The sequence below is a fragment of the Pleurodeles waltl genome, chromosome 9 (genome assembly GCF_031143425.1).
Source record: "Pleurodeles waltl isolate 20211129_DDA chromosome 9, aPleWal1.hap1.20221129, whole genome shotgun sequence".
NCBI lineage: Eukaryota > Metazoa > Chordata > Amphibia > Caudata > Salamandridae > Pleurodeles > Pleurodeles waltl.
Window position 1 is genome coordinate 1,192,954,848 of NC_090448.1, and position 26,017 is coordinate 1,192,980,864.

A 26,017-nucleotide genomic window follows, 5' to 3' on the forward strand; every position below is an offset into this window, starting at 1 on the left:
CGCATGTATACAAATGTTTGTGTGCATGTGTGTAGATTTGGGCTTATGTGCATGTATTTGTACTTCTATGTGCGTTTGCATACTTCTGTGTATGTATACAAATCAGTGTCTATGTAGGTATATGTATGTATAAATATATGTATATAATCGTGCATGTATGTACCCATGCGTTCAAATATGTATGCACATATGTATGTTATTTGCATGTATTTGTGCATGTATGTGAACACGCTCTCTCAGGGCTCCACCACTAGGGGCTCCGTCACTGGGTCCTCTGCCCCACGGAGGGTCAAGGCTGCGGCCTCAGGGATCCTCCATTCAAGGCCCCGTTCCACAGAGGTCCAGGGCTCCAGCTCTGTGCCCCTCAGGGGTCCGTCCCTCAGGGCTGCCTCTCCTCAGGGCTTCGTCCAATCGAGGGCCTGGGCTCCAGCTCTGTGCCCCTCAGGGGTCCGTCACATCGAGGGCCAGAGCTCCAGGTCTGCGTCCCTCAGTGCTCCATCCTCAGGGTTCTGTCCCTCAGGGCTGTGTCTCTCTGAGGTCCGGGGCTCCAGCTCTGTGCCCCTCAGGGGTCCGTCCCTCAGGGCTGCCTCTCCTCAGGGCTTCGTCCCATCGAGGGCCATGGCTCCAGCTCTGTGCCCATCAGGGGTCCGTCCCTCAGGGCTGCCTCTCCTCAGGGCTTCGTCCCATCGAGGGCCAGGGCTCCAGCTCTGTGCCCATCAGGGGTCCGTCCCTCAGGGCTGCCTCTCCTCAGGGCTTTGTCCCATCGAGGGCCAGAGCTCCAGGTCTGCGTCCCTTAGTGCTCCATCCTCAGGGTTCTGTCCCTCAGGGCTGTGTGTCTCTCTGAGGTCCAGGGCTCCAGGTCTGCGTCCCCCAGGGATGTCCCTCAGGGCTGTCTCCCTCTGAGGTCCAGGACTCTAGGTCTGCGTCCCTCAGGGCTGTGTCTCTCTGAGGTCCAGGGCTCCTGGTCTGCGTCCCTCAGGGCTGTGTCTCTCTGAGGTCCAGGGCTTCAGGTCTGCGTCCCTCAGGGCACTGTCACTCAGGGTTGTCTCTGTCTGAGGTCCAGGGCTCCAGCTCTGTGCCCCTCAGGGGTCCGTCCCTCAGGGCTGCCTCTCCTCAGGGCTTCGTCCCATCGAGGGCCTGGGCTCCAGCTCTGTGCCCATCAGGGGTCTGTCCCTCAGGGCTCCGTCCCATCGATGGCCAGAGCTCCAGGTCTGGGTCCCTTAGTGCTCCATCCTCAGGGTTCTGTCCCTCAGGGCAGTGTGTCTCTCTGAGGTCCAGGGCTCCAGGTCTGCGTCCCCCAGGGCTGTCCCTGAGGGCTGCCTCCCTCTGAGGTCCAGGACTCTAGGTCTGCGTCCCTCAGGGCTGTGTCTCTCTGAGGTCTAGGGTTCCAGGTCTGCGTCCCTCAGGGCTGTGTCTCTCTAAAGTCCAGGGCTCCAGGTCTGCGTCCCTCTAGGGTTGTCTCTCTCTGAGGTCCAGGGCTCCAGGTCTGCGTCCCCCAGGGCTGTCCCTGAGGGCGGCCTCCCCCTGAGGTCCAGGACTCTAGGTCTGCGTCCCTCAGGGCTCTGTCTCTCTGAGGTCCAGGGTTCCAGGTCTGCTTCCCTCGGGGCTGTGTCTCTCTGAAGTCCAGGGCTCCAGGTCTGCGTCTTTCAGGGCTCTGTCCCTCAGGGCTGTCTCTCTCTGAGGTCCAGGGCTCTAGGTCTGCGTCCCTCAGGGCTGTGTCTCTCTGAGGTCCAGGGCTCCAGGTCTGCGTCCCTCAGGGCTCTGTCCCTCAGGGCTGTCTCTCTCTGAGGTCCAGGGCCCTAGGTCTGAGTCCCTCAGGGCTCTGTCCCTCAGGGCTGTCTCTCTCTGAGGTCCAGGGCTCTAGGTCTGCGTCCCTCAGGGCTGTGTCTCTCTGAGGTCCAGGGCTCCAGGTCTGCGTCCCTCAGGGCTCTGTCCCTCAGGGCTGTCTCTCTCTGAGGTCCAGGGCCCTAGGTCTGAGTCCCTCAGGGCTCTGTCCCTCAGAGCTGTCTCTCTCTGAGGTCCAGGGCTCTAGGTCTGCGTCCCTCAGGGCTGTGTCTCTCTGAGGTCCAGGGCTCCAGGTCTGCGTCCCTCAGGGCTCTGTCCCTCAGGGCTGTCTCTCTCTGAGTTCCAGGGCTCTAGGTCTGCGTCCCTCAGGGCTGTGTCTCTCTGAGGTCCAGGGCTCCAGGTCTGCGTCCCTCAGGGCTGTGTCTCTCTGAGGTGCAGGGCTCCAGGTCTGCGTCCCTCAGGACTGTCTCTCGCTGAGGTCCAGGGCTCTAGGTCTGCTTCCCCCAGGGCTGTGTCTCTCTGAGGTCGAGGTCTGCGTCCATCAGAGCTGTGTCTCTCTGAGGTCCAGGGCTCCAGGTCTGCGTTCCTTAGGGATGTGTCTCTCTGAGGTCCAGGGCTCCAAGTCTGCGTCCCTCAGGGCTCCGTCCCTCCGGGCTGTGTCTCTGAGTTACAGGGCCCTAGGTCTGCGTCCCTCAGGGCTCTGTCCCTCAGGGCTGTCTCTCTCTGAGGTCCAGGGATCCAGGTCTGCGTCCCTCAGGACTGTCTCTCTCTGAGGTCCAGGGCTCTAGGTCTGCGTCCCCGAGGGCTGTGTCTCTCTGAGGTCGAGGTCTGCGTCCATCAGAGCTGTGTCTCTCTGAGGTCCAGGGCTCCAGGTCTGCGTCCCTTAGGGATGTGTCTCCCTGAGGTCCAGGGCTCCGGGTCTGCGTCCCTCAGGGCTGTGTCTCTCTTGAGGTCGAGGGCTCCAGGTCTGCGTCCCTCAAAGCTGTGTCCCTCTGAGGTCCAGGGCTCTGTCCCTCAGGGCTGTCTCTCTCTGAGGTCCAGGACTCCAGGTCTGCGTCCCTCAGAGCTGTGTCTCTCTGAGGTCCAGGTCTACGTCTCTCAGGGCTCTGCCCCCAGGACTGTCTCTCTCTGAGGTCCAGGGCTCTGGTCTGTGTCCCTCAGGGCTGTGTCTCTCTGAGGTCCAGGGCTCTAGGTCTGTGTCCCTCAGGGCTGTGTCTCTCTGAGGTTCAGGGCTCCAGGTCTGCGTCCCTCAGGGCTCTGTCCCTCAGGGCTGTCTCTCTCTGAGGTCCAGGGCTCTAGGTCTGCATCCCTCAGGGATCCGTCCCTCAGGGCTGTGTCTCTCTGAGGTCCAGGGCTCCAGGTCTGCGTCCCTCAGGACTCTGTCCCTCAGGGCTGTGTCTTTCTGAGGTCCAGGGCTCCAGGTCTGCGTCCCCCAGGGCTCTGTCCCTCAGGGCTGTCTCTCTGAGGTCCAGGGCTCCAGGTCTGCGTCCCTCAGGACTCTGTCCCTCAGGGCTCTGTCTCTCTGAGGTCAAGGGCTCTAGGTCTGCATCCCTCAGGGATCCGTCCCTCAGGGCTGTGTCTCTCTGAGGTCCAGGGCTCCAGGTCTGCGTCCCTCAGGGCTCTGTCCCTCAGGGCTGTGTCTCTCTGAGGTCCAGGGCTCCAGGTCTGCGTCCCCCAGGGCTCTGTCCCTCAGGGCTGTCTCTCTGAGGTCCAGGGCTCCCGGTCTGCGTCCCCCAGGGCTCTGTCCCTCAGGGCTGTGTCTCTCTGAGGTCAAGGGCTCTAGGTCTGCGTCCCTCAGAGCTGTGTCTCTCTGAGGTCCAGGGCTCCAGCCTGCGTCCCCCAGGGCTCTGTCCCTCAGGGCTGTCTCTCTCTGAGGTCCAGGGCTCCAGGTCTGCATCCCTCAGGGCTGTGTCTCTCTGAGGTCCAGGGCTGCGTCCCTCAGGGCTCTCTCACTGAGGTCCAGGGCTCCAGGGTCTCTCTGAGGTCCAGGGCTCCAGGTCTGCGTCCCCCAGAGCTCTGCCCCTCAGGGCTGTCTCTCTGAGGTCAAGGGCTCTAGGTCTGCGTCCCTCAGAGCTGTGTCTCTCTGAGGTCCAGGGCTCTAGGTCTGCATCCCTCAGGGCTGTGTCTCTCTGAGGTCCAGGGCTCCAGGTCTGTGTCCCTCAGGGCTCCATCCCTCAAGGCTGCCTCTCTGAGGTCAAGGGCTCTAGGTCTGCGTCCCTCAGAGCTGTGTCTCTCTGAGGTCCAGGACTCCAGGTCTGCGTCCCCCAGGGCTCTGTCCCTCAGGGCTGTGTCTCTCTGACATCCAGGGCTCCAGGTCTGCGTCCCTCAGGGCTGTCTCTCACTGAGGTCAAGGGCTCCAGGGTCTCTCTGATGTCCAGGGCTCCAGGTCTGCGTCCCCCAGAGCTCTGCCCCTCAGGGCTGTCTCTCTGAGGTCAAGGGCTCTAGGTCTGCGTCCCTCAGAGCTGTGTCTCTCTGAGGTCCAGAGCTCTAGGTCTGCGTCCCTCAGGGCGATGTCCCTCAGGGCTGTGTCTCTCTGACATCCAGGGCTCCAGATCTGCGTTCCTCAGGGCTGTCTCTCACTGAGTTCCAGGGCTCCAGGGTCTCTCTGAGGTCCAGGGCTCCAGGTCTGCGTCCCTCAGGGCTCTGTCCCTCAGGGCTGTGTCTCTCTGACATCCAGGGCTCCATATCTGCGTTCCTCAGGGCTGTCTCTCACTGAGTTCCAGGGCTCCAGGGTCTCTCTGAGGTCCAGGGCTCCAGGTCTGCGTCCCTCACAGGCTCCGGTACCCGAAGGTTTGGGGGTCAGAGACACTGTCTAGTTCTCTAGGGGTGAACACTGCAGGCCCCTGGCCTGTGGGCAGGGTTTATTTTGCCCCACATGCCTGACCAGTGTTACATTTGAACCCCTTATTTCAGTACCAACAATGGCAGAGGAGGTACGAGAAGGTAATCGGAGAGCAGCCAGGGGGTGGGGGGCAGTGGGGCACCCCAAATCCTTTCACTGGGTCTGTAGAGGTAGGGTGCAGGCAGCCCATGAAGCAGGCCTGGGGAGAGGGGGCTGGGGAGGATGCCAGGGTTGGGGGTCAGGGCGGAATATGAGGTGACAAGACTTCAGACACCCCAGCCCCCCCCAACCAAACCTGTCTTTTTTTCTCTGTCTTGGCTACACCCTTGCTTTTAGTGACTTCATTACTTACCGGTAGTCCTCATTACTCCACTACCCTTTGAGGTCCCCCCTCTACCCTGGCTCCTCTGCAGCTCAGGGGCAGCTCAGTCTTGGATTTGTTTGCCAGAGTGGAAGCCCGGGCTCAGCTTCTGGCAGATGTCTCCTGGGGTGCTCTGAACCCCGGCTGCGCCTACTTCTGAGAAGAGGGGGACACCTCGCAGTAGTGAGTATTGGTACTAGAAAAGGGGTCGAGGAGCTAGTGTCCTGTTTCTTCTCAGAAGTATCTCCACTCTTTCCTTAGTGTGGCTTCATCTTCTCTGATGTCCCTCTCTTATTCCTCCTCCACTCCTTCACTCCTTCCTCTGACCTCTCATCTCCTCTCTCTTTGGTCACTCCTTCACTCCTCCTCTGACCTCTCATCTCTCTTTGGTCCACTCCTTCACTCCCCATGACCTCTTTTCTCTTCTCTTTTTGGTCACTCCTTCACTACCTCCTCTGACCTCTCATTTCCTCTCTCTTTGGTCGCTCCTTCACTCCTCCTCTGACCTCATCTCCTCTCTCTTTGGTCACTCCTTCACTCCCCCTCTGACCTCTCATCTCCTCTTTTTTTGGTCCCCTCCTTCACTACCTCCTCTGAATTCTCAATTCCTCTCTCTTTGGTCACTCCTTCACTCCTCCTCTGACCTCTCATCTCCTCTTTTTTTGGCCCCCTCCTTCACTACCTCCTCTGACTTCTCAATTCCTCTCTCTTTGGTCACTCCTTCACTCCTCCTCTGACCTCTCGTCTCCTCTTTTTTTGGTCCCCTCCTTCACTACCTCCTCTGACTTCTCAATTCCTCTCTCTTTGGTCACTCCTTCACTCCTCCTCTGACCTCTCATCTCTCTTTGGTCCACTCCTTCACTCCCCCATGACCTCTTTTCTCCTCTCTTTTTGGTCACTCCTTCACTACCTCCTCTGACCTCTCATTTCCTCTCTCTTTGGTCGCTCCTTCACTCCTCCTCTGACCTCATCTCCTCTCTCTTTGGTCACTCCTTCACTCCCCCTCTGACCTCTCATCTCCTCTTTTTTTGGTCCCCTCCTTCACTACCTCCTCTGAATTCTCAATTCCTCTCTCTTTGGTCACTCCTTCACTCCTCCTCTGACCTCTCATCTCCTCTTTTTTTGGTCCCCTCCTTCACTACCTCCTCTGACTTCTCAATTCCTCTCTCTTTGGTCACTCCTTCACTCCTCCTCTGACCTCTCGTCTCCTCTTTTTTTGGTCCCCTCCTTCACTACCTCCTCTGACTTCTCAATTCCTCTCTCTTTGGTCACTCCTTCACTCCTCCTCTGACCTCTCGTCTCCTCTCTCTTTGGTCCACTCCTTCACTCCCCCTCTGACCTCTCTTCTCCTCTCTCTTTGGTCACTCCTTCACTCCCCCTCTGACCTCTCATATCCTCTCTTTTTGGTCCCCTCCTTCACTACCTCCTCTGACCTCTCATTTCCTCTCTCTTCCATCCACTCCTTCACTCACCCTCTGACCTCTCATCTCCTCTCTCTATGGTCACTCCTTCACTCCCTCCTCTGACCTCTCATCTCCCCTCTCTCCTTCACTCCCTCCTCTGACTTCTCATCTCCCCTCTCTCCTTCACTCCCTCCTCTGACCTCTCATCTCCTCTCTCTTTGGTCCCCTCCTCTGACCTTTCATTTCCTCTCTCTTTCGTCCACTCCTTCACTCCCCCTCTGACCTCTCATCTGCTCTCTCTTTGGTCCCCTCCGCTGACCTTTCATTTCCTCTCTCTTTCGTCCACTCCTTCATTCCCTCCTCTGACCTCTCATCTCCCCTCTCTCCTTCACTCCTCCTCTGACGTCTCATCTCCCCTCTCTCCTTCACTCCCTCCTCTGACCTCTCATCTCCTCTCTCTTTGGTCACTCTCTCCTCTGACCTCTCATCTCCTCTCTCTGTGGTCACTCCTTCACTCCTCCTCTGACCTCTCATCTCCTTTCTCTTTCGTCCACTCCTTCACTCCCCCTCTGACCTCTCATCTCCTCTCTCTATGGTCACTCCTTCACTCCTCCTCTGACCTCTCATCTCCTTTCTCTTTCATCCACTCCTTCACCCCCCTCTGACCTCTCTTCTCCTCTCTCTTTGGTCACTCCTTCACTCCCCCTCTGACTTCTCATATCCTCTCTTTTTGGTCCCGCCCTTCACTACCTCCTCTGACCTCTCATTTCCTCTCCCTTCCGTCCACTCCTTCACTCACCGACTGACCTCTCACCTCCTCTCTCTATGGTCACTCCTTCACTCCCTCCTCTGACCTCTCATCTCCCCTCTCTCCTTCACTCCCTCCTCTGACTTCTCATCTCCCCTCTCTCCTTCACTCCCTCCTCTGACCTCTCATCTCCTCTCTCTTTGGTCCCCTCCTCTGACCTTTCATTTCCTCTCTCTTTCGTCCACTCCTTCACTCCCCCTATGACCTCTCATCTCATCTCCTCTCTCTATGGTCACTCCTACACTCCTCCTCTGACCTCTCATCTCCCCTCTCTCCTTCACTCCCTCCTCTGACCTCTCATCTGCTCTCTCTTTGGTCCCCTCCTCTGACCTCTCATTTCCTCTCTCTTTCGTCCACTCCTTCACTCCCCCTATGACCTCTCATCTCATCTCCTCTCTCTATGGTCACTCCTACACTCCTCCTCTGACCTCTCATCTCCCCTCTCTCCTTCACTCCCTACTCTGACCTCTAACCTCCCCTCTCTCCTTCACTCCCTCCTCTGACCTCTCATCTCCTCTCTCTTTGGTCACTCTCTCCTCTGACCTCTCATCTCCTCTCTCTGTGGTCACTCTCACTCCTCATCCGACCTCTCATCTCCCCTCTCTCCTTCACTCCCTCCTCTGACCTCTCATCTCCCCTCTCTCCTTCACTCCCTCCTCTGACCTCTCATCTCCTCTCTCTTTAGTCCCCTCCTCTGACCTCTCATTTCCTCTCTGTTTGGTCCACTCCTTCACTCCTCTTCTGACCTCTCATCTCCTCTCTCTTTGGTCACTCATTCACTCCCCCTCTGACCTCTCATCTCCTCTCTCTTTGGTCCACTCCTTCACTCCTCTTCTTACCTCTCATCTCCTCTCTCTTTGGTCCACTCCTTCACTCCTCCTCTGACCTCTCATCTGCTCTCTCGTTGGTCCACTCCTTCACTCCTCCTCTGACCTCTCATCTCCTGTCTCTTTGTCCACTCCTTCACTCCTTCCTCTGACTTCTCAATTCCTCTCTCTTTGGTCACTCCTTCACTCCTCCTCTGACCTCTCATCTCTCTTTGGTCCACTCCTTCTCTCCCCCATGACCTCTTTTCTCCTCTCTTTTTGGTCACTCCTTCACTACCTCCTCTGACCTCTCATTTCCTCTCTCTTTGGTCGCTCCTTCACTCCTCCTCTGACCTCATCTCCTCTCTCTTTGGTCACTCCTTCACTCCCCCTCTGACCTCTCATCTCCTCTTTTTCTGGTCCCCTCCTTCACTACCTCCTCTGAATTCTCAATTCCTCTCTCTTTGGTCACTCCTTCACTCCTCCTCTGACCTCTCATCTCCTCTTTTTTTGGTCCCCTCCTTCACTACCTCCTCTGACTTCTCAATTCCTCTCTCTTTGGTCACTCCTTCACTCCTCCTCTGACCTCTCGTCTCCTCTTTTTTTGGTCCCCTCCTTCACTACCTCCTCTGACTTCTCAATTCCTCTCTCTTTGGTCACTCCTTCACTCCTCCTCTGACCTCTCGTCTCCTCTTTTTTTGGTCCCCTCCTTCACTACCTCCTCTGACTTCTCAATTCCTCTCTCTTTGGTCACTCCTTCACTCCTCCTCTGACCTCTCGTCTCCTCTCTCTTTGGTCCACTCCTTCACTCCCCCTCTGACCTCTCTTCTCCTCTCTCTTTGGTCACTCCTTCACTCCCCCTCTGACCTCTCATATCCTCTCTTTTTGGTCCCCTCCTTCACTCCTCTTCTTACCTCTCATCTCCTCTCTCTTTGGTCCACTCCTTCACTCCTCCTCTGACCTCTCATCTGCTCTCTCGTTGGTCACTCATTCACTCCCCCTCTGACCTCTCATCTCCTCTCTCTTTGGTCCACTCCTTCACTCCTCCTCTGACCTCTCATCTCCCCTCTCTCCTTCACTCCCTACTCTGACCTCTAACCTCCCCTCTCTCCTTCACTCCCTCCTCTGACCTCTCATCTCCTCTCTCTTTGGTCACTCTCTCCTCTGACCTCTCATCTCCTCTCTCTGTGGTCACTCTCACTCCTCATCCGACCTCTCATCTCCCCTCTCTCCTTCACTCCCTCCTCTGACCTCTCATCTCCCCTCTCTCCTTCACTCCCTCCTCTGACCTCTCATCTCCTCTCTCTTTAGTCCCCTCCTCTGACCTCTCATTTCCTCTCTGTTTGGTCCACTCCTTCACTCCTCTTCTGACCTCTCATCTCCTCTCTCTTTGGTCACTCATTCACTCCCCCTCTGACCTCTCATCTCCTCTCTCTTTGGTCCACTCCTTCACTCCTCTTCTTACCTCTCATCTCCTCTCTCTTTGGTCCACTCCTTCACTCCTCCTCTGACCTCTCATCTGCTCTCTCGTTGGTCCACTCCTTCACTCCTCCTCTGACCTCTCATCTCCTGTCTCTTTGTCCACTCCTTCACTCCTTCCTCTAACCTCTCCTCTCCTCTCTCTTTGGTCCACTCCTTCACTCCTTCCTCTGACCTCATCTGCTCTCTCTTTGGTCCCCTCCTTCACTCCCTCCTCTGACCTCTCATCTCCTTTCTCTTTGCTCCACTCCTTCACTCCCTCCTCTGATCTCTCATTTCCTATCTGTTTGGCCACTCCTACAATCCCCCCTCTGACCTCTCATCTCCTCTCTTTGGTCCCCTCCTTCACTCCCTCCTCTGACCTCATCTCCTCTCTCTTTGGTCCCCTCCTCTGACCTCTCATTTCCTCTCTCTTTGGTCCACTCCTTCACTCCTCTTCTGACCTCTCATCTCATCTCTCTTTGGTCACTCATTCTCTCCCCCTCTGACCTCTCATCTCCTCTCTCTTTGGTCCACTCCTTCACTCCTCCTCTGACCTCTCATCTCCTCTCTCTTTGGTCACTCCTTCACTCCTCCTCTGACCTCTCATCTCCTCTCTCGGTGGTCCACTCCTTCACTCCTCCTCTGACCTCTCATCTCCTCTCTCTTTGTCCACTCCTTCACTCCTTCCTCTGACCTCTCATCTCCTCTCTCTTTGGTCCACTCCTTCACTCCGTCCTCTGACCTCTCATCTCCTCTCTCTTTGGTCCCCTCCTTCACTCCCTCCTCTGACCTCTCATCTCCTTTCTCTTTGCTCCACTCCTTCACTCTCTCCTCTGACCTCTCATCTCCTTTCTCTTTGCTCCTCTCCTTCACTCCTTCCTCTGATCTCTCATTTCCTATCTGTTTGGTCACTCCTACAATCCCCCCTCTGACCTCTCATCTCCTCTCTGTTTGGTCACTCCTACAATCCCCCCTCTGACCTCTCATCTCCTCTCTGTTTGGTCACTCCTACAATCCTCTCTCTGACCTCTCATCTCATCTCTCTTTGGTCACTCCTTCACTCCCCCTCTGACCTCTCATCTCCTCTCTCTTTGGTCCACTCCTTCACTCTTCCTCTGACCTCTCATCTCCTTTCTCTTTGGTCCACTCCTTCACTCCTCCTCTGACCTCTCATCTCCTCTCTCTTTGGTCACTCCTTCACTCCTCCTCTGACCTCATCTCCTCTCTCGTTGGTCCACTCCTTCCCTCCTCCTCTGACCTCATCTCCTCTCTCTTTGTCCACTCCTTCACTCCTTCCTCTGACCTCTCATCTCTCTCTTTGGTCCACTCCTTCACTCCTTCCTCTGACCTTTCATCTCCTCTCTCTTTGGTCCCCTCCTTCACTCCCTCCTCTGATCTCTCATTTCCTCTCTGTTTGGTCACTCCTACAATCCCCCCTCTGACCTCTCATCTCCTCTCTCTTTGGTCACTCCTACAATCCCCCCTCTTGACCTCTCATCTCCTCTCTCTTTGGTCCACCCCAGACCCTGGCTCGGACGATGACGGCGTCTTTGACCTCTTTGAGCTGGTGGGCTTCACGCGGAAGGCCGTGTCACGCCGGGCTGGAGCTGTCCACCTCGTGAAGGGTCCAGACCCTTCCAGTCCAGCCTACCGGATCGAGGACGCTGAGCGGATCCCACCAGTGCCTGAGGAGAAGTTCCAGGACCTCCTAGACGCCATCAGCGCTGACCGAGGCTTCATCCTGCTGGCCACCCTGCGCCAGGGCAAGAAGACACGTGGGACCCTGATGGCCGTGGAGCGCAAGGACGGCTCTGGACATGTCTTCAGCCTGGTGTCCAACGGAAGGGCTGGCACCCTGGACCTCAGCCTCAGCGCCGAGGGCAAGCAGCAAGTGGTCTCCATGGAGGACGCCCTGCTGGCCACTGGCCACTGGAAGAACATCACCCTCTTCGTGCAGGAGGACCGCGCCCAGCTCTACGTGGGCTGCGACAAGATGGAGAACGCGGAGCTGGACATCCCCATCCAAGACATCTTCAACCGGGACCTGGCCACCTCTGCCCGGCTCAGGGTGGCCAAGGGCGGTGTGAAGGACAACTTCCAGGTGAGGCTAGCGCGTGGAGGCAGGTCCCTCAGTGCCTGCTGTCCAGCACCTTCTTGCTTTCTAGCAGGGGTGGGATATATGAAGACCATTGCCTACATACATACTTTTGGTGACATCATTATTCTCATCAAACAAGAAAATTACATTTATTCTCTACTGCGATAACTGATTACAGTTGTGATATCATAAACCCTGTAGGCAGAGCCAGCAGACAAGGCCTACAATATGTAAATAGCATTGCCTACACATAGAATTCTTCTGAACGCTTTGTTCACCTGTAATAAGAAAATTACATTGCTCCTCTACTGCAAAAACTGACTACAACTGTGCTGTAACAATCCTTCCTGCCAGAGCCAGCAGACAAGCTGTGTGGTACATAATACCATTACTTACTTATATACTTGTGACGTTACTATTCACCTGTAATAAGAAAATCACTTTGTTACTCTACTGCAATAACTGATTACAATTGTGATATCACAATCTCCCCTGCCACTGAGTACCTTGGTGTCTTCCCTCAGTGTACACGGAGGACCTTGGTGACTTCCCTCAGTGTACACTGAGTACCTGGGTGATATTCCTCACTCTACACTGAGTACCCTGGCAATGGTGACTGCCCTCACTCTATACTGAGCACCTTGCTAACGGTGACTTCCCTCAGTGTACACTGAGTACCTTGGTAACTTCCCTCAGTGTACACTGAGTACTTTGGAGACTGCCCTCCCTTTACACTGGGTACCTTGGTAACGGTGAGTGCCCTCACTCTACACTGAGTATTTTAGTGAGTTCCCTCAGTATACACTGAGTATATTGGTGACTTCCCTCACTCTACACCGAGTACCTTGGCAAGTTTTTTTTCTTACTGCCTTTAGTCTATGTCGAATACAGTGAGGGACTGCCGTCACTCAGCCCTTTTCGCCGGGTAGTTTAGTGAAAGCCCTCACTCTGCACTGGACACTTCAGTGACTGACACCTCACGCTGTCCTGCATGAATTGAATCTGCGGTTTCACCATTTGTATTAGTGTAACTGACATGTATTGCTATTTCCCAATGTTTCTACCTGGAAAGATGAAGGTCTGAGCGATCCTTTCCTGGCCTTTGAATATTACCATTGTAAGGAAATGCCTCCTTGGCATGGTTACCCCCTGACTTTTTGCCTTTGCTGATGCCAAGTTATGATTTGAAAGTGTGCTGAGGCCTGCTAACCAGGCCCCAGCACCAGTGTTCTTTCCCTAACCTGTACCTTTGCCTCCACAATTGGCACACCCTGGCATCCAGGTAAGTCCCTTGTAACTGGTATCCCTGGTACCAAGGGCCCTGATGCCAGGGAAGGTCTCTAAGGGCTGCAGCATGTCTTATGCCACCCTGGGGACCCCTCACTCAGCACAGACACACTGCTTGCCAGCTTGTGTGTGCTGGTGGGGAGAAAATGACTAAGTCGACATGGCACTCCCCTCAGGGTGCCATGTCAACCTCACACTGCCTATGGCATCGATAAGTCACCCCTCTAGCAGGCCTTACAGCCATAAGGCAGGGTGCACTATACCATAGGTGAGGGCATAAGTGCATGAGCACTATGCCCATACAGTGTCTAAGCAAAACCTTAGACATTGTAAGTGCAGGGTAGCCATAAGAGTATATGGTCTGGGAGTCTGTCATACACAAACTCCACAGCACCATAATGGCTACACTGAAAACTGGGAAGTTTGGTATCAAACGTCTCAGCACAATAAATGCACACTGATGCCAGTGTACATTTTATTGTGAAATACACCCCAGAGGGCATCTTAGAGATGCCCCCTGAAAACATACCCGACTTCCAGTGTGGGCTGACTAGTTTTGTCAGCCTGCCACACACCAGACATGTTGCTGGCCACATGGGGAGAGTGCCTCTGTGGCTAGTAACAAAGCCTGTACTGCATGGAGGTGCTTCTCACCTCCCCCCTGCAGGAGCGGTAACACCTGGCAGTGAGCCTCAAAGGCTCACCCCTTTGTTACAGCGCCACAGGGCATTCCAGCTAGTGGAGATGCCCCCCCGCCCGGCCACAGCCCCACTTTTGGCAGCAAAGCCGGAGGAGATAATGAGAAAAACAAGGAGTCGTCACTGGCAAGTCAGGACAACCCCTAAGGTACCCTGAGCTGAGGTGACTCTGACTTTTAGAAATCCTCCATCCTGCAGATGGAGGATTCCCCCAATAGGATTAGGGATGTGCCCCCCTCCCCTCAGGGAGGAGGCACAAAGAGGGTGTAGCCACCCTCAGGGCTAGTAGCCATTGGCTACTAACCTCCCAGACCTAAACACTCCCCTAAATTGAGTATTTAGGGGCCCCCAGAACCTAGGAAGATAGATTCCTGCAACCTAAGACGAAAAAGGACTGCTGACCTGAAGCCCTGCAGAGAAGACGGAGACACCAACTGCTTTGGCCCCAGCCCTACTGGCCTGTCTCCCCACTTCAAGAGAAACTGCAACAGCGACGCGCTCCCCAGGGTCCAGCGACCTCTGAAGCCTCCGAGGACTGGATCTAGAAGGACCACGAACTCCTGAGGACAGCGGCCCTGTTCCAAAGACACCAAAACTTGCAACAAAGAAACAACTTTAAAAGGACTCCACGTTTCCCGCCAGAAGCGTGAGACTTTCCACTCAGCACCCGACGCCCCCGGCTCGACCTGCGGAGAAACAACACTACAGGGAGGACTCCCCGGCGACTGCGACCCTGTGAGTAGCCAGAGTTGACCCCCCTGAGCACCCCCAGCGACGCCTGCAGAGGGAATCCAGAGGCTCCCCCTGACCGCGACTGCCTGCTTCAAAGAACCAGACGCCTGGTAAAGACACTGCACCTGCAGCCCCCAGGACCTGAAGGATCCGACCTCCAGTGCAGAAGCGACCCCCAGGTGGCCCTCTCCCTTGCCCAGGTGGTGGCTACCCCGAGGAGTGCCCCCCTTACCTGCCTGCTTCGCTGAAGAGACCCCTTCTCTTTTATAATTATAATTATAATTTACCAATTATAACCCGACGCCTGTTTGCACTCTGCACCCAGCCGCCCCTGTGCCGCTGAGGTTGTACTTGTGCCCACCCCCCGGTTCCCTACAAAACCCCCCTGGTCTGCCCCCCGAAGTCAAGGGTACTTACCTGCTGGCAGACTGGAACCGGGGCACCCCCTTCTCCATTGAAGCCTATGCGTTTTGGCCACCACTTTGACCTCTGCACCTGACTGGCCCTGAGCTGCTGGTGTGGTAACTTTGGGTTTGCTCTGAACCCCCAACAGTGGGCTACCTTGGACCTAACTTTAAACCTTGTAGGTGGTTTACTTACCTGCAAAACTAACAAATACTTACCTCCCCCAGGGACTGTTGAAATTTGCACTGTGTCTAGTTTTAAAATAGCTTATTGCCTTTTTTGCCCAAACTGTACGTGCTATTTTGCTGATTCAAAGTTCCTACTGGCCTGGAATTGTCTTTGAATGTGTGTTCCTCATGTATTGCCTGTGTGTGTACAACAAATGCTTAACACTACTCCTTTGATAAGCCTACTGCTCGACCACACTACCACAAAATAGAGCATTAGAATGATCTCTTTTTGCCTCTAAGGGGAACCCTTGGACTCTGTGCATACTATTCCTTACTTTGAAATAGTGCATACAGAGCCAACTTCCTACAACCATGTATTCCCTCCCTGCTAGCCTGAGTAAGAAAGCCCTCGCTATGTGTCTGGAGTACTATGTAATGCAGACTGGAGCCTGCTGAGCAGAGTTAGTCATTCTTGGTTTCTCCGCAGGGGGTTCTGCAGAATCTGCGCTTCGTGTTCGGGACCTCGCTCGACGCCATCCTCCGGAACAAGGGCTGTGCCAGCAGTAAGTAAACTCTTTCACTCAGCCCCAGAAAGCACAGAACCTTAGGGTGAAACTGGGGGGCTTATGAGATCATTTCAGGGGTACTTTTTCACAGTTTATAATCCACATTAAATCTACGATTTCTAAAGGAGCAAACGCATCAGACAGAAAGTGGCCAAAAAACACTGCTCCCCGTAGTTGGGTGGCGTGAACCCGCACTGCCCTGGGACCCAATTAGGGGTGGGTGTAACTTGCATAATTCTGTGTAGCATAATCGTGCGGGATTACCTTGGAATTCTGTCAGATTAAGCATAAATACACAAGGAGAAATGGACAAGGCTGCATTTTTGTGCTGAGCAATGGCGCTAAACGCAGCAGAGCACGAACAGCGAGCACGTGCGCCTGCTTTCCCCCACATTATGCTAGCAGAAATTATCTCGTAATTATCAGTAATTCCGCATCAAAGAATAACGCAAAATTATCAGAATTTCTCCAGTTACTCCAGCGTAACTGAACTTCCGCCCAAGCCTGGTCCCAGCGCAAGTGAGCCTGCGGCAGAGAGAAGCAGGCTGTCTCTGGTCCTCACCCACCCTTTTCTCGCCATATCTGGCCATCACTCCAGTCTTGAAACAGGCGCTCTGTCCTTTCCAGAAAAAAAAAATATAGCTTCCACGTGTTGCCCCTCTGTGCAGCACGGGCGTCCTCTGCACTAATGCTAGCGAGAAAAATGCTCCCGTGTAATTTTTTTGTAAAATAAGACAGTCATAACTGTGAGCAGTAGACCCCCCACACCACTGATCCCCAGTCCCACCACACCTTATGTAATGACAGCTACCACCTCATACAGGTGTCTTGTCTCTACTGAGAAACATGGGTCCCCATCTTGTCCCACCCACTCCCAACCACCTCTGCTTCCGGTTTCCCCTCCCTGGGGTCACTGCTGAGACACAGCGCACTGGCACAGAAGGGTGCAGTGGTAACTAATGCAAGCAAGGAAGTGTAGCTGCGCCCCCACACCACCGGGCCCCGGTGCCACTGCACCTGCAGCACCAATCATACCGACAGCCCTGTCTCCTCTGCCCCCACCACCAGGCCCCGGTGCCACTGCACCTGCAGCACCAATCATACCGACAGCCCCGTCTCCTCTGCCCCCACCACCTGGCCCCGGTGCCACTGCACCTGCAGCACCAATCATACCGACAGCCCCGTCTCCTCTGCCCCCACCACCGGGCCCCGGTGCCACTGCACCTGCAGCACCAATCATACCGACAGCCCTGTCTCCTCTGCCCCCACCACCAGGCCCCGGTGCCACTGCACCTGCAGCACCAATCATACCGACAGCCCTGTCTCCGGTGCCACTGCACTTTAGCACCAGTGATACCGACAGCCCTGTCTCCTCTGCCCCCACCACCGGGCCCCGGTGCCACTACACCTTCAGCACCAGTGATACCGACAGCCCTGTCTCCTCTGCCCACACCACCGGGCCCTGGTGCCGCTGCACCTGCAGCACCAGTGATACCGACAGCCCGTCTCCTCTGCCCCCACCACCGGGCCCCGGTGCCACTGCACCTGCAGCACCAGTGATACCGACAGCCCCGTCTCCTCTGCCCCCACCACCGGGCCCCGGTGCCACTGCATCTTCAGCACCAGTGATACCGACAGCCGTATCTCCTCTGCCCCCACCACTGGGCCCCGGTGCCACTGCACCTGTAGCACCAATCATACCGACAGCCCCGTCTCCTCTGCCCCCACCACCAGGCCCCGGTGCCACTGCACCTGCAGCACCAATCATACCGACAGCCCCGTCTCCTCTGCTCACACCCCTGGGCCATCACTCTTAGGCCAGAGGCCCTAAGCAGGTTATCTGCCCCTTTGTGTTTGAAAGACAGAGAAGAGGGGATAAAAGCCTTTCATTTGGGCCCTGTTCGTGCAAACCAGTGCTGACCTGGCCCCTAATGCTTGCCAGGAAAATTATCCCTCATTCTCTTTTTGGTAGTACCAAACCATAATGAGATGCAGTTGCCCCTCTCACTCCTGGCTCAATTGTTACTGCACCTGCTGCACCAATGAAAATGATGGTCTTTTAAAACATCTCCCAAACCTCACCCCTTCCCCAGGGACATCTCTCTGAGGAAGCTGCTTCTGTCTATTTGTGAATGAAAGTAGCTCCCACATAGCGCCTCGTCCTCCGCCCCCTCTGACGGTGTCCATGTATGTTGCTCATCTACCCTTACTCCTGATGGAGTGCTCTGAGGTCTCGGGGGTCCGCTGTGCATCTGAATGTGACCCCGCTGGCCTCCTCCCTGCCACCCCATCGACTCACCTGGAAAGGACATCGGCATGTGAACAGAGGTCGAGATGGATAGAATCTGTGGGGGGGCGACATCTCCATGCTTTGAGTCCTTCTACTTTTTGTTGAAACACAACCGAACCTGGATGGTTAATGCAAACTTGAGGTGTTGTGTCTGTGCTGTGAAGCCGAGAGAGGGCCAGCCAGAGAAACGACCTGTGAATGTGTTTAATCACCAGCTGGACTCGCTGGAGCTTCCTCCCGGAAGTCATCCCAGGGGGTGATCAGCGGAGTTCTGCAGTTCATCGTACATATTGCACCGGGTACTATCTGAGTACCTATTGCTAAAATACATGATTTAAAAGTAATTGTTTCATCCTAAACTTTAGGACATTTTGCGGCAGCCTATTTTATACTGCATGTAATACAATTTTACAATAATCACTTACACATTCAGTGCTTTCTGCCACAGACTGGGACTGCACAGCACTATATATAGTCACCATTCCTCACACGTATCCACCAGGATTCAGTTCCATCACTCACACAACTGCAATCATTCCATTAACCGCCTGAGGCCGCATAAAGGGAAATAGTGCATTTTGCACGAATTAGTTTACCTTACATTTTCATTCTAGGTCCTAACAACCCTTCACGGAAAAGTCCCCGAGGGCCCCATCATACCTCCTGAATGTGTTCCTCTAGAGCTCTTGATACGTGCCGGTGGGCTGCTTCTGTCCCATTCCACCAGTACATCAGTCATAGCTACTTTTAGGCCTCCTATTGTGTGAGCATTGATCGGTTCCTCGTTCACACCCCAGGTCCTCATTTTGTATGCTCCCCCTTCTTGCAGCCACAAGCGCAGTCATCACCTTGGACAACCCTGTCAACGGCTCCAGCCCCGCCATTCGCACCAACTTTATTGGACACAAAACCAAGGACCTGCAGGCAGTGTGCGGCTTCTCCTGCGATGAGCTCAGCAACATGTTTATGGAGCTGCAGGGGCTGCGCACCATGGTCCAGGCGCTACGGGACAATGTTCGCAAAGTGGTGAGTCGTTTGTGAGGCTGGAAGCTTGGTTATCACCAAGACGGGACTCTGTCCTGAGTGTGAAGCACCAACTGTGAGCCTTTACTGAGAGTAAAGCACCAACTGTGAGTTTACTGAGAGTAAAGCACCAACTGTGAGCCTTTACTGACAGTAAAGCACCAACTGTGAGTTTACTGAGAGTAAAGCACCAACTGTGAGCCTTAACTGAGAGTAAAGCACCAACTGTGAGCCTTTACTGACAGTAAAGCACCAACTGTGAGCCTTTACTGAGAGTAAAGCACCAACTGTGAGCCTTAACTGAGAGTAAAACATCAATAGTGAGTCTTTACTGAGAGTAAAACACCAACAGTGAGAGTTTACTAAGAGTAAAATACGTAAAGTGAGTCTTTACTGAGAGTACAACACGTACAGTGAGTCTTTACTGAGAGTACAACACGTACAGTGAGTCTTCACTGAGAGTACACCAACAGTGAGTCTTTACTAAGAGTAAAGCACCAACTGTGAGCCTTAACTGAGAGTAAAGCACCAACTGTGAGCCTTAACTGAGAGTAAAACACCAACCGTGAGCCTTTACTGAGAGTAAAACACCAACAGTGAGAGTTTACTGAGAGTAAAGTACCAACAGTGAGACTTAACTGAGAGTAAAACACGTACATTGAGTCTTTACTGAGAGTACAACACCAACCGTAAGCCTTAACTGAGAGTAAAACACCAACAGTGAGAGTTTACTGAGAGTAAAACATCAACAGTGAGAGTTTACTGAGACTAAAACACGTAAAGTGAGTCTTTACTGAGAGTAAAACACGTAAAGTGAGTCTTTACTGAGAGTAAAACACGTAAAGTGAGTCTTTACTGAGAGTAAAACACGTACAGTGAGTCTTTACTGAGAGTACAACACCAGCAGTGAGTCTTTACTGAGAGTACAAACCCAACAGTGAGTCTTTACTGAGAGTAAAACACCAAAAGTGAAAGATTACTAAGAGTAAAACACGTAAAGTGAGTCTTTACTGAGAGTAAAACACGTACAGTGAGCCTTTACTGAGAGTACAAACCCAACAGTGAGCCTTTACTGAGAGTAAAGCACCAACTGTGAACCTTTACTGAGAGTAAAACACGTACAGTGAGAGTTTACTAAGAGTAAAACACGTACAGTGAGTCTTTACTGAGAGTAAAGCACCAACTGTGAGTTTACTGAGAGTAAAGCACCAACTGTGAATCTTTACTGAGAGTACAACACCAACAGTGAGTCTTTACTGAGAGTACAACACCAACAGTGAGTCTTTACTGATAGTACAACACCAACAGTGAGTGTTTACTGGGAGTACAACACCAACAGTGAGAGTTTACTGAGATTAAAACACCAACAGTGAGACTTAACTGAGAGTAAAACACCAACAGTGAGACTTAACTGAGAGTAAAACACCAACAGTGAGACTTTACTGAGATGAAAACACCAACAGTGAGACTTTACTGAGATGAAAACACCAACAGTGAGACTTAACTGAGAGTAAAACACCAACAGTGAGACTTAACTGAGAGTAAAACACCAACAGTGAGACTTTACTGAGAGTAAAGCACCAACAGTGAGTCTTTACTGAGAGTACAAACCCAACAGTGAGTGTTTACTGGGAGTACAAACCCAACAGTGAGTCTTTACTGAGAGTACAAACCCAACAGTGAGTCTTTACTGAGAGTAAAGCACCAACTGTGAGAATTTACTGAGAGTAAAGCACCAACTGTGAATCTTTACTGAGAGTACAACACCAACAGTGAGTCTTTACTGAGAGCACAAACCCAACTGTGAGCCTTTACTGAGAGTAAAACACCAACAGTGAGACTTTACTGATAGTACAACACCAACAGTGAGTGTTTACTGGGAGTACAACACCAACAGTGAGTCTTTACTGAGAGTAAAGCACCAACTGTGAGAGTTTACTGAGAGTAAAACACCAACAGTGAGACTTAACTGAGAGTAAAACACCAACAGTGAGACTTAACTGAGAGTAAAACACCAACAGTGAGACTTAACTGAGAGTAAAACACCAACAGTGAGTCTTTACTGAGAGTACAACACCAACAGTGAGTCTTTACTGAGAGTACAAACCCAACAGTGAGTAGTTACTGTGAGGATAATATCACGCCTCGTCACTTGTCACAGGATAGGGCCACGTCTCATCCCATGAAACAGGATAGTGCCACGCATCATCCCATGCCACGGGATAGTGCCACGCCTCAACCCTTTGCCCATGACAGCACTATGCCTGATCCCTTGCAACAGGATAGTGCCACGCCTCAACCCTTGCAACAGGATAGTGCCACGCCTCAAACCTTGCAACAGGATAGTGCCACACCTGATCCCTTGCAACGGGATAGTGCCATGACTCATCCCTCGTCACAGGATAGTGCCACACATCATCCCATTCCACAGGATAGTGCCACGCCTCAATCTTTGCAACAGGATAATGCCATGACTCAACCCTTGCAACAGGATAGTGCCACGCCTCAACCCTTGCAACAGGATAGTGCCACGCCTCAACCCTTGCAACAGGATAGTGCCACATTTTATCCCATGCCAGAGAGTATGGTACACCTCAACCCTTGCCACAGGATAGCGCCATGCCTCACCCTTTGCCACAAGATAGTGCCACGTTTCATCCCATACCAGAGAGTGTGGTACACCTCACCCCTTGCCGCAGGCCAGTGCCATGCCTGATTCCATGCCACAGATTAGTGCCACACCTCGTCTCGTGTCACAGGATCTGCCATGCCTGATCCCTTGCCACAGCATACTGCCACATCTCACCCATGCCACAGGGCGCACCATGCCCCTGTGCAGCATCATGCTCTCTAAAAGAAAAGCACATAGACACCTTGAGCTGCACATTCTAGACCTGGACATGCCTCACTCATCCCTCCTGTTTGTTTCCCAGACTGAAGAGAATGAACTCATCGCCAGGGTGGTGCAGGTCAGCCCGGGGCTCTGTATGCACAACGGCATCCTGCACAAGAACCGCGAAGAGTGGACCATCGACAGCTGCACGGAGTGTACATGCCAGGTGAGACCCCGGCCCAGTGAGGTAACCACCAGACGAGGTGTCAGTGAGAGCCAATCACACAGGGGTGCCCATGATGGACAATGTGATGCAGAGGAGGGCTGCTGCACTACGTAGTGGGATGTCCTCGAGCCCCCATCTTAATCCTCAGTGGGCTCAATGTGCCTCCTCTAGGAGGAGACCAGGGACGGACAGCCTCGAGCTCAAAGGTGCTTCATCTAGGAGGAGACAAGGGACGGATAGCCTCGAGCTTACAAGTGCCTCCTCTAGTAGAAGACAAGGGACGGATAGCCTCGAGATCACGTGTCTCCTCTAGGAGGGGACAAGGGACGGATAGCCTCGAGCTCACAGGTGCCTCCTCTAGGAGGAGACCACGGGCAGATAGCCTCGAGCTCACAGGTGCTACCTTTAGGAGAAGAAGAGGTATGGCCTAGGCTCCAGTTCGAATGAGCATGAAGGTCCATAGCCTTCAAAGTTCAGTTCTGATCCATGGCTGCCAGGCTTGCAGAAGTCTAATGAATTTACTCTTGTTCTGCAGAATTCTGCCACCATTTGTCGGAAGGTGTCCTGCCCCTTGATGCCATGCACCAATGCCACCATCCCTGATGGAGAGTGCTGCCCTCGATGCTGGCGTAAGGCTTTTCCAAAGATTATTTTTGTTTCAAATATTGAGTTTGTGGAATCTCCAGAGGGCTGCCCTGTAGCAGCACCACAGCATGGTGGCCAGACATCTGAGCGGAGAATCCATTGTCTGCTTCTGTCTTATTGGAAGTCTCCATTGGTGCATTCTGTGTCTATTGTCTGTCTCCACAGCCATTGTCCACAGCCATTGTCCACAGCCATTGTCCACAGCCATTGTCCACAGCCATTCTCCATAGCCATTCTCCATTGCCATTCTCCATAGCCATTGTCCATAGCCATTCTCCATAGCCATTCTCCATTGCCATTCTCCATAGCCATTGTCCACAGCCATTGTCCACAGCCATTCTCCATTGCCATTGTCCACAGCCATTGTCCACAGCCATTCTCCACAGCCATTGTCCACAGCCATTCTCCGTTGCCATTCTCCATAGCCATTGTCCACAGCCATTCTCCACAGCCATTCTCCACAGCCATTGTCCACAGCCATTGTCCATAGCCATTCTCCATAGCCATTCTCCATAGCCATTGTCCACAGCCATTCTCCATAGCCATTCTCCATAGCCATTCTCCACAGCCATTCTCCGTTGCCATTGTCCATTGCCATTCTCCATAGCCATTCTCCACAGCCATTGTCCACAGCCATTCTCCACAGCCATTCTCCATAGCCATTCTCCGTTGCCATTCTCCACAGCCATTCTCTGTTGCCATTGTCCATTGCCATTCTCCATAGCCATTGTCCACAGCCATTGTCCACAGCCATTCTCCATTGCCATTGTCCACAGCCATTGTCCATAGCCATTGTCCACAGCCATTGTCCACAGCCATTCTCCATTGCCATTCTCCATAGCCATTGTCCACAGCCATTCTCCATAGCCATTCTCCATAGCCATTCTCCATAGCCATTCTCCACAGCCATTCTCCACAGCCATTCTCCACAGCCATTCTCCATAGCCATTCTCCACAGCCATTCTCCATAGCCATTCTCCACAGCCATTCTCCATAGCCATTCTCCACAGCCATTCTCCAGAGCCATTCTCCATAGCCATTCTCCATAGCCATTGTCCACAGCCATTCTCCGTTGTCTGCCTCCGTTGCCATTCTCCATAGCCATTCTCCATTGCCATTGTCCATAGCCATTGTCCATAGCCATTCTCCGTTGCCATTCTCCGTTGTCTGCCTCCATTGCCATTCTCCATTGTCTGCCTCCATTGTCTGCCTCCATTGTCTGCTTCTGTTGCCATTCTCCATTGTCTGCCTCCATTGCCATTCTCCATTGTCTGCCTCCGTTGCCATTCTCCATTGTCTGCCTCCGTTGCCATTCTCCATTGTCTGCCTCAGTTGCCATTCTCCATAGCCATTGTCCACAGCCATTCTCCGTTGCCATTCTCCGTTGCCATTCTCCGTTGCCATTCTCCATAGCCATTCTCCATTGTCTGCCTCCATTGCCATTCTCCGTTGTCTGCCTCTGTTGCCATTCTCCATTGTCTGCCTCCATTGTCTGCCTCCATTGTCTGCCTCCATTGCCATTCTCCATTGCCATTCTCCATTGCCATTCTCTGTTGTCTGCCTCCGTTGCCATTCTCCATTGTCTGCCTCCGTTGCCATTCTCTGTTGCCATTCTCCATTGTCTGCCTCCATTGTCTGCCTCCGTTGCCATTCTCCATTGTCTGCCTCCGTTGCCATTCTCCATTGTCTGCCTCCGTTGCCATTCTCCATTGTCTGCCTCTATTGTCTGCCTCAGTTGCCATTCTCCATTGTCTGCCTCCCTCCAGTGCCATCCCCCATTGTCTGCCTCCGTCGTGTCTGGTGCTCGCTAAGCTCCATGTAACGAGAAGGATCTTCCTTTGCAGCCAGTGACTCCCCTGAAGATGGCTGGTCTCCATGGTCCGAGTGGACTCCTTGTTCTGCCACCTGTGGAAACGGGATCCAGCAGAGGGGTCGCAGCTGCGACAGCCTCAACAACCGTTGTGATGGCTCCTCAGTGCAGACGCGGACTTGCCACATTCAGGACTGCGACAAGCGGTGTAAGTCCTGCAGCCTGGGCTGCCTGACCTGAAATCTTTGAAAGCTATGTCAAATTCTACCATTAGCACTCCAGCCCATACAAACATCTGTAGGGTGACCTGACATTACACAGAGCCTGGACAGGGCATCCCTCCAGGCCTTCCAAGGGCTAAGCCAGTAATGTGCCAGTTGTAGGAAGCTGGACCAGTGTGTGGTGGTCACCTATGGTGTTGCACCTTATACTGGGTCCAAGAAAACAACTGTTAGGAGTGTTAGTGTCTAGACAGCCAGGGCTTTCTAGGGTAGCTGTGGTGAGCCAAGACTTATCTAGAAGGCATGTGAAGCACTTACAATACCACAGCTGTCAGACAGTAACTTATCATACATGAAAGAAACCACACAGTGTTGCAAAAATAAAGGTATTTTATCATAGGCACACTAGACTAGACTACCATTGCTATACGTCCCTCTGGAAGCATGAACACCCAAGATATACATAGGTAAGTACTCAAGAAAGGCATAAATTAACAAGGACCATATGGGAGCTGTAGGAAGCTGGCTCTGTATATAATATCAAAATCAGATAGTGTGCACAGAGTCCAGGGGCTCCCTAAGAGGTTTGACAGAGGCAATAATAGATAATACTAATGCTCTATTTTGTGTGAGTGCGGTCGAGCAGTAGGCTTATCAGAGGGTAGTGTTAAGCATTTGTTGTACACAAACACAGGCAATAAATGAGAACACACACTCAATGACCTAACTCCAGGCCAATCTGTTTTTATACAGAAAAATATTATTTTCTTAACTTATTTTAGAACCACAAGATTCAAATTGCAGCTAAGTACATTAAATGTAAGGTACTTTGCATAGGTATAGATAGAACTTTGAATCAAAACAGTAATGTACACAGTTTGGCATAAAATGGCAATAAGCTATTTTGAAAATGGACACTGCAAAATTCAACAGTTCCTGGGGGAGGTAAGTACAGTTAGGTTAATGTGGTAAGTAAAGCACTTACAAGTTCAGACTTTGGGGCACAGGCAGCCCATCGTTGGGGTTTCAAGTCAACCCCAAACACCCGGCACCAGCAGCTCAGGGCCAGTCAGGTGCAGACGTCAAATAAGGGGCCAAGTAACATGGGCGTCTTTGGAGGCTAGGGGTGCTCCGGTTCCAATCTGATAGCAGGTAAGTACCTATGCAGCTATGCCCTCACCTGTGGTATAGTGCACCCTGCCTTAGGGCTGTAAGGCCTGCTAGAGGGGTGACTTACCTATGCCGTAGGCAGTGGGATGTGGGCATGGCACCCTGAGTGGAGTGCCAAGTCTACTTAGTCATTTTCTCCCCACCAGCACACACAAGCTGTGAGGCAGGGTGCATGTGCTGAGTGAGGGGTCCCCAGAGTGGCATAAGACATGGTGCAGCCCTTAGAGACCTTCCCTGGCCACAGGGCCCTTGGTGCCAGGGGTACCATTTACAAGGGACTTATCTGTGTGCCAGGGTATGCCGATTGTGGAGACAAATGTACAGTTTAGGGAAAGAACACTGGTGCTGGGGCCTGGTTAGCAGGGTCCCAGCACACT

General features: G+C 53.2%; 1 protein-coding gene across 4 annotated transcripts in view; it reads left to right on the top strand.

Annotated features, from left to right (window-relative positions):
- The window catches only part of THBS1 (thrombospondin 1), an 86,540-nt gene that overhangs the window by 11,584 nt on the left and 48,939 nt on the right, over positions 1-26,017 (top strand). For all 4 annotated transcript variants that reach the window (XM_069209155.1, XM_069209157.1, XM_069209158.1 and 1 more), the window contains exons 4-9: positions 10,990-11,567; positions 15,344-15,419; positions 18,542-18,738; positions 21,669-21,794; positions 22,330-22,423; positions 24,284-24,457. In XM_069209155.1, coding sequence (XP_069065256.1) covers positions 10,990-11,567; positions 15,344-15,419; positions 18,542-18,738; positions 21,669-21,794; positions 22,330-22,423; positions 24,284-24,457 — 1,245 coding nt within the window. The remainder of the gene's footprint in view (positions 1-10,989; positions 11,568-15,343; positions 15,420-18,541; positions 18,739-21,668; positions 21,795-22,329; positions 22,424-24,283; positions 24,458-26,017) is intronic.